Source organism: Microtus ochrogaster, unplaced genomic scaffold (assembly GCF_000317375.1).
Source record: "Microtus ochrogaster isolate Prairie Vole_2 unplaced genomic scaffold, MicOch1.0 UNK1, whole genome shotgun sequence".
In the NCBI taxonomy this organism is placed as follows: Eukaryota; Metazoa; Chordata; class Mammalia; order Rodentia; family Cricetidae; genus Microtus; species Microtus ochrogaster.
The window spans coordinates 5,880,031-5,888,229 of NW_004949099.1; the positions used below are offsets into that span (position 1 = coordinate 5,880,031).

Below are 8,199 nucleotides of genomic sequence, written 5' to 3' on the forward strand. Positions count from 1 at the left end.
ATACTCTCACACGTTCAAACACTTGGTCCCTGGCTAATGGTGAGTTCCAGAAAGCTGTGACTTTCAGATGTGGACCCTCACTGGAGGATGAGAATCACTGTGAAGAAATCTTGAAGGTGTTTTATTCTAATCTGGAACCTATCTCCTCTCCACTTTTTACTTTCTGTTCCACCTAGGTGCTACTACTGAATTTAGGGTTATACCCTATGCTCCAACAAGCCAGATTCAACCTACCATCCTTGAGAAACCAATTAAAAGGGCCAAATTAATAATGGGAAAAAAGGAACAGGAGATTTATTCTATGTGGCCACACTGGGAAGAGAGACAGATTTAGTGATCCCATCCCCACTCAAGTGCATCTTAGGAGTCTTAAGGTAAGGTTAAGGGTTCAGTAGAGGGCCAGGTTATGCACTGCTAAGCAGTCCTCATCAAGGTGAGGTCTTCTCATCATTGTCTTGGGTTCCACTCTCTTGCAAGGCAGTCTGAAAATCTTCTTCCAGGAAAAAAAGTTTCTGTTTTATTTAGTCCAAATTTTAGACTTTTTCATTTTCTTTAACTTTTTTTTTTTTAAAAAAAACTTTATGTCTATGAGTGTTTCACCTGCATGCATGCCTACAAATCATTCCTGATGTCTACAGAGGTCAGAACACATAAAATTCTCTGGAACTGGGGTTACAGATAGTTGGGAGCTGCTATATGGGTGCTGGGAAGTCCTCTGGAAGCATGGCAGTCTTCTGCCAGCATGAACTTCATGGAAGAAATTACATTCAAGGAAGTGAAAGGTCCCAGCTTGCCTAGAGCTTGGAGTTGTGGAATCAAGCAATCTCCCACCATACCTTCCCCTCTGTGATAGACTGTATCCCTTAAAACTATGAGCCAAGATAAACCTTCCTCCCTTAAGTGCTCTTGCCAGGATTTGGTCATAACAAGAAAAATAATGAATACAGAGCCATTTTCATTTCATGGTCTCAAACCTCCCATGTGCCCAGTCAGGTAAGAGAATTGAAATTCAGAGGGTGATGAGATGTGCCCAGGCCCCCATCACCAATCTGAGTCCCTTTCTTCCTATGTCTTCTGCAATAAACTTGGATGCCTTTGAGACTCTGGTCAAAGGTCTGGTTTAGAAGACAACATTCTGGGAACGGGCACTGGATCACTGCTGCATTGTTGGTATTTGATAGAGGAAAGTAATACTAGACAGTCCCAGCTGCTGGGAAGGCATCAAATGAAAGAAGGAGCTTTTGGAAACACAATGTATGAGAACTTGTGGACCTGCCAGAGTAGCATTCTGACCAACATCACATTCTGTCTGATAGCTGGGGGAACAAAGCTTATTTTTATTCCCCCATTCCTGTACTAGGGATGGAACCCAGGATCTTGCATGCACAACAACATTGAACTACATCCCATCCTTTTCTGGTAATGCCTTTTACCATTAATGGTATTCCCATTAGTGGGGTGCCACTCTTCATGAGAATTTCTAAGGTGTAAGCTGTATAGCCAACCAGGAGATAACCAGAGATTCCCCACAGGCAGTCAGCAGACAAAGTAAGACTCTAATGACTTACCATTAGTTTTCTAGGACAGGACTTCTTTAAAATTCCACTCACAATCTCTTTTTATCCAATATTTTTTTCATGACCCCAGGTATATAAAATAGGTGTAAAAGCTATAGCAAAATTTATTTTAAAACAATTCTTTGGTATATGTAGATTTTCACCATTTATTAAAAATGAAAACCAATTTCTATCCTAGTGAGGTGGATATGCTTATTTTTAACATAAATAATTAAGTGTCAGCTAAATATTTGATACTATAGGACACAGAGCATCTTCAGTGTTTTTCAGAGTCGATAGCTTTGATTTTTATCATCTTCATCAATGCTGAGAACATTGCTTGGCAGAAATACAGCAAAGGCATGTTTAAGGCCATTTGGGAAATTGTTGGAAATTTTATTCTAATCCCAAGTCAAAATTCTCTCAAGTTAGCAGTTCAAACAGCAATTTCAAAAATAAAATATTGCCGGGTGGTGGTGGCGCACGCCTTTAATCCCAGCACTCGGGAGGCAGAGGCAGGCAGATCTCTGTGAGTTCGAGACCAGCCTAGTCTACAGAGCTAGTTCCAGGACAGGTTCCAAAGCCACAGAGAAACCCTGTCTCGAAAAACCAAAAAAAATAAAAAAATAAAATAAAATATTCTGGAGGCTGGTTGTGGTGGTACACAGCTTTAATCCCAGCACTATGGAGAAAAAGGCAGGCAGGTAATTGTGAATTCAAGGCCAGCCTGTTCTAAAAAGTGAAGTTCCAGGTCAGCCAGGAATACATAGTGAGACCCCGTCTTATAAACAGATAGGTAGGTAGGTAAGTAGACAAATAGATAATATACTTAAGATAGATAGATAGATAGACAGATAGATACGTATTTAAAAATTACAGCTGTAATCCTAGCATTCAGGATTACAGAGGCAGGAGGATTGTTGCAAATTTGAGGCCACCCAAGTCTGTATAGTGAGTTTCAGGTCAGTTGGCTATGAAGTAAAACCGTATCTCAAAAAACAAAGAAGACCAAATAAAATGATAGGTTTTCCCCCCTCACAGCCCGTTTTCAAATAATAATTTGTTTTCCATTTTTACTAAATCCTTTGTTTTCATGAAGACACTTGAGTTTACTTAGCCCTCCTCAAGATGGCGCCATTCTTTTCCATCACCCAAGCCTCTCCACTCAATGTAGTATCTGTTGCAATGCAATCTATGTTCCGCCCGCCTCAAGACGACGACAAAAGTAGTCATTCTCGCCTCACTTTCTGCTCTCTCCAAGACGACCACAACGATCAACTTCAACCCTAGGGCACCCCCTCCCGACCTTCTCAAAATGGCGACGAAGCGAAGCGTCACCTCATAAGGACGCTTTCAAGATGGCGCCGAGATCGTAAATCTGTGTCGCAAAAGTACGCAAACTCGACGTCGGGGCAAAGACACTTCCGGTTCCGGCTCGGGGCGGGCTCATAAGGCTTGACAGAGGCTGTGGGGAGGCTAGGTGCTGGGACCTGGTATCTTGGCGGCACGATGGACCGAAAGAAAAAACCTTTGGACGTTACAGCCTCCTCGGTGAGTTCGAGTGTGGCTTAGCTGCATGCTCCGAGTTTTCCCGCTTTTCTCAGTCGAGAATGGCGACCTAACCTGTTGTCTCACGCAGGTCAGGAGCCTGGACTCTCCGTCTGACTTTCTCCCCGCGGGGACCCTCGACAATTCCTTATTCTCAGGATCCTGAACCGAGTTTCGGCAGGGACCTGGACTAGGCTCGCCCTACACACAAGTCCCGGAAGCCGTCCTCCCCGGGATCTCAGGGTGCATCCTGCGGGTCAGCCGCCAGAGCCCAGCCAGGCCTCGCTGTCTGCGGGGACCTGGACGATATGGGGCCCTTCCTGGTGTCTCCAATACAGAGATTCGACACCCCAGGACCCCAGAATACCTAGGGTCCCCCTAGCAGGACCCAGACAAGTTAGTTAGTGACTTATGGGATGGGCTGCCTCGGGCCGCGAGAGCTGACAGGATTTTGTCAGAATTTGGATTCAGTGCTTATACACTAAATTCAGCAGGGTGTAGTTGCACATGGCCTTTACCCCCAGCATGTGAGAAAAAACAAAAAAAAAAAAAAACCCAAAAAAACAGCAGTACCTTTAAATACATTTCTTTTAAATGGAAATCACTAAACTCAGTCCACCCTGCCCCCCCAAATGGTGAAATGACTCAGAGAGTGGTTAAGAATACTGACTGCTCTTCCAGAGGACCCTTGTTTATTTCTTGCACCCAGATAGCAGCTCACAACTTTCACAATTTCCAGAGAGTCTGACACCCTCATGCAGATACACCTGCAAGCAAAACACTACTGCCCCAAACATAAAAAAGGGATCATTTTTTAAAAAAAGATTTATTTTTTTTTTGTTTGTTTGTTTTTTCGAGACAGGGTTTCTCTGTGGCTTTGGAGCCTGTCCTGGAACTAGCTATGTAGACCAGGCTGGTCTCGAACTCACAGAGATCCACCTGCCTCTGCCTCCCGAGTGCTGGGATTAAAGGCGTGCGCCACCAAGATTTATTTTGTTTATAGCTGTTCTGCCTGCACCTTCATATGTGCAACACACGTGTGCCTGGTTCCTTCAAAAGCCAGAAGAGGGCATTGGATTCTCTAGAACTGGAGTTGTGTATGGATGGTTATAATGGTTGTATGCCACATGGGGGTTCTGGGAATCTAACCTGAGTCTTCTGCAAGAGCAGCAAGTATTCTTAACTCCTGACTCATCTCTTTATTTAGCTCCTGAACTCAGTTATTTTTCTTTTCCTTGTCAGCCAGTAGTGCCTGACACACAGATGCCTGTGTGTATAGCCACTTGCCATCACATCATTTCCTCCCACTTGCTAGGGCTCATACAGCGGAGAGGTGGGTGCCTCATCTCTTCACCTGTGCCCCCCCCCCATCACATTTTCAACAGTCACTGGATAGGGGTGGTGCTTGCCTTTTATCTCCTCAGCACTTGGTAGGCAGAGGCAGGTGGATCTCTGTGATTGAAGCCAGCCTGGTCTAAGTAGTGAGTTCCAGGACAGCCAGGGCTATACAGAGAAACCCTGTCTCAAAAAACCAAAACCAAGCCAAATCAAAGCAACAAGAACAACAACAACAAAAAAGTAAAGCTTGACCCTGTACTTCTGGTTATATGTCCCACAAGCAGAAAGCACCTCAGAAGTTAGTTGAATCCAATCTGTACCTGTATGTAGATTTCATTTGTTTACTATGTCACTTTCCTGTTGGCAGAAAAAGCCTTGAGTAGTAAAAGTTGAAATAGAACTAAATTTGTAGCAAAACTACAATGAAACCCAATGTTGTTTAATTTTGTGTGGAGTTCTATATTTAAGCTTGTGTTTCTTGTCCATGTTCAGGAAGCCAAAATCTTGGAGAATTACAGTTGCTTAGCAAGCCAGTCAACTGCCACCAGTGAATGAAATACTGTTGTTTACTTTCTTGTTTTATTCTAGTTGGTAGATCTTAAGGCTGAGCTCTTCCGAAAACAAGAAGAATTCAAACAAGAAAAACTTCTAAAAGATTCTGGAGTCTTTGGAAAACCAAAGACAACTAATAAGGTAAAAATACCTCTGCTGATTCCAAATATGGGAGAATTGCATTATAAGTTTTTGAAAAATGTCAGTGGTAATCAGTAAATAAGTAAATATAAAGAAAAAAAAGTCCCTGACTTATAATTGAACATTTGCATAAGCTTTGTTAAATATTAAAATTAGTAAGATTTAATACTCTTAAAAAAAGACTTATTTTAAGTATATATGTTGTGTGTGTGCTTGTATGTATACATATGTCATGCTTGTATATGCCATCTGTGTGTAGATGCCCTCAGAAACCAGAAAAGGGTGTTGAATCCCCTGGATCTGGAGTTATATGTAGTTGTGAGCCAAGTAATATGGGTGCTGGGAACTGAACTCGGATCCCTTGCAAGAGCAGTAAGCCCTCATAATGAATGCTAACCTATCTCTCCAGTTCCTATATTCTTCTTTAACATGCTGTTAATAATTGGGTTGTTCACATTCTCATGGAAGATTAGCATGTATTTTGTGTCCAAATAGAGATAAACAACTGTAAAATATAGAAATAGACTTAAAATATGAAAGTCTTTAAGAGTTTTAAAACTTTTATAGGTAGTAATCTGCTTACTATATTCCTTTGTATTCTGCTCATATCCATTAGAATATTGAATGATGTTGTAATCTGTCATGGGTAAATGTCAGTTGAGAAATAACTCAGCGAAGTTCAGAAAGAAATTCTTCAGGTGATTTAGGAGTTTTCCTCAGCTCCAGCTTTGTCATGGCCTGTCATGTCTGTTGTAAGCTGTAAGCTAGCTGTCAGAATAAGTAGTTCTTTGATGATTCATGAGATCCAAGAATTTTCTTTGCTTTTTGATGCTTTGTGATCACGTGGTTTTATTTTGTTCTTTTGAATCACTCTCCAGAAGCCAAGTATCTGGACCAAGCAGAATGCTGGTGTTTCCAGTCGAGCAGAGAAGGATGCAGAACAGAAGCTTGAAGAGCAGAAGACTTTAGACAAAGCAAGGTAGTTACACCTGAAAGGGGGTTTACGAGACCAAGAAATAAACATTTAGTTGGTACTCTTCTTGATGCACAGATCTGATAGACATCTTTCTGGGCAAATGCTTTATGAATGTAAATATAGTGTCCTTTGATATCTGAGGGGCATTGGTTGGTTCTAGGTTCCTACTCTTCCTCAGATACCAAAGCTCAAGATGCTCCAAATAGATAAGCTAGTGTTTGTGGTCTGTGAAAACAATCAGTATACTCTAAAATCTTTTCTAGATTACTTGCTATGCCTAATATGGTGTAAGCACTTTGTAAATAGTTGTTATTCTGTATTGTTTAGGGAATAATGCCAAGAAGGAAAATATGTACAGACAGATGCACAGTATATATTAGCAACAATATCATTGTTTTGGAATATTGTTTCTTTCCAGGTAGTTGAATCTGGAGATGTGAACTCTAGATGTGGAGGGCCAGCTGTCCCCTAAAAATGCTGTAATTTACACATATCTGTTGTCTTACACAAAGAAAAAAATTGAGCTTAGAAGATGAAGTAGGGTCCTGTTTTAAGCTTTTATCACATACTAAATATATCAATTTTTAAAAAAAATTTGGGAAATAACTATTTGTTCTGGAAGTTGGCCAGCGTCCTCTCAGAACTTCTGGTTCTGTTTCTTGGTGCTGGCAGCCTTGATGATCTTGAGCACATTGAAGAATACTGTCTTAACTTGGGCCTACACCCTCCCCTGGTAAAAATGTCACTAGTCTGTCATTCCCAAAAAGGGGACAGGCAGACAGAAATGTTCTTGTGGTGCTTCTCAAAGCAATTGTACTTTTGGATATAGTAGATATAGTTCTAGATGATGACAGTGGTCCTCTGCACCTTCATCTTGGTCACGACACCAGACAGGATCTGCTCTCAGATAGAGATGTTATCAGTGAAGAGGCATTTCTTGTCTGTTTAGGTGCCCTGGATGGCCTCCTTGAGCATGTTGAGCTTAGACTGATGCTCTTGTAGTACTGAGGGAGCCTTTTCTTGCCTATAGAACCCACTTGTTGTTTTAAAAGATCATGGACTGCTTTTGGTAAACACACTCAGTCTGAATATCTGACATCTTTCTGGCAGACTGAGAAAAAGAAAAGGCTATATCAACAATTTTTTTGTTGTTATTGTTGCTTGCTTGTTTGTTTGTTCATTTTTTTCGAGACAGGATTTCTCTGCATAGCCCTGCCTGCCCTGGACTCACTCTGTAGATCAGGCTGGCCTTAAACTTAGAGATCTACCTGCTTCTGCCTCCCGAGTGCTGGGATTAAAGGGTTGGGCCACCACCACCTGGCCTATATCAACAATTTTTTAAAACTTGTATTTCTAGGGATGGGATCCCAATGGTCTTGTCCACTGAACCACATCTTCAGCTTAACACTTTGTTGTTGTTGTTGTTTTTAGACAAGGCTTCTCTGTAACTTTGGTGTCTGTCCTGGAACTAGCTCTTGTAGACTAGGCTGGCCTCGAACTCACAGAGATCCACCTGCCTCTGCCTCCCAAGTGCTGGGAGAAGTGTTCCATGGACCTTACTCCCCATACTGGATCGCTTTACCCAGCCTCAATACATGGGGAGATGCATAGTTTTATTGCAACTTGATATGCCATGTTTTGTTGATACTCTCAGGAGACCTGTCCTATTTTTTTTTTTTTCGAGACAGGGTTTCTCTGTAGCTTTGGTGCCTGTCTGTCCCGGAACTAGCTCTTGTAGACCAGGCTGGCCTCGAACTCCCAGAGATCCGCCCGCCTCTGCCTCCCTAGTGCTGGGATTAAAGGCGTGCGCCACCGGTGCCCAGCTAGGAGACCTGTCCTTTCTTAAATAAATGGAGGAGTGAATTAGGGGATGGGAACAGAGCAGGTATTGGGAAGAGGAACTGGGAGGAGAGGAGGGAGGGGAAACTGTGACTGGGATGTAAAATAAATAAATACATTTATTTATTTAAAAATAAAAGTCCCAGGGCTGGAGAGATGGCTCAGTGGTTAAGAGCATTGACTGCTCTTCCAAAGGTCCTGAGTTCAATTCCCAGCAACCACATGGTGGCTCACAACCATCTGTAATGA

At 42.2% G+C, this 8,199-nt stretch overlaps 1 protein-coding gene and 1 pseudogene across 1 annotated transcript in view; one reads left to right on the forward strand and one right to left on the reverse strand.

Moving 5' to 3' along the window:
• The first annotated feature begins 2,974 nt into the window (after positions 1-2,974).
• Positions 2,975-8,199, forward strand: part of Ccdc174 (coiled-coil domain containing 174) — a 23,233-nt gene continuing 18,008 nt past the window's right edge. Inside the window, exons 1-3 of the mRNA XM_005364892.3 lie at positions 2,975-3,107; positions 5,031-5,135; positions 6,014-6,114. Of these exons, the coding sequence (XP_005364949.1) occupies positions 3,066-3,107; positions 5,031-5,135; positions 6,014-6,114 (248 nt within the window). The 5' untranslated portion in view covers positions 2,975-3,065. The remainder of the gene's footprint in view (positions 3,108-5,030; positions 5,136-6,013; positions 6,115-8,199) is intronic.
• Positions 6,749-7,210, reverse strand: LOC102002131 (annotated as a pseudogene).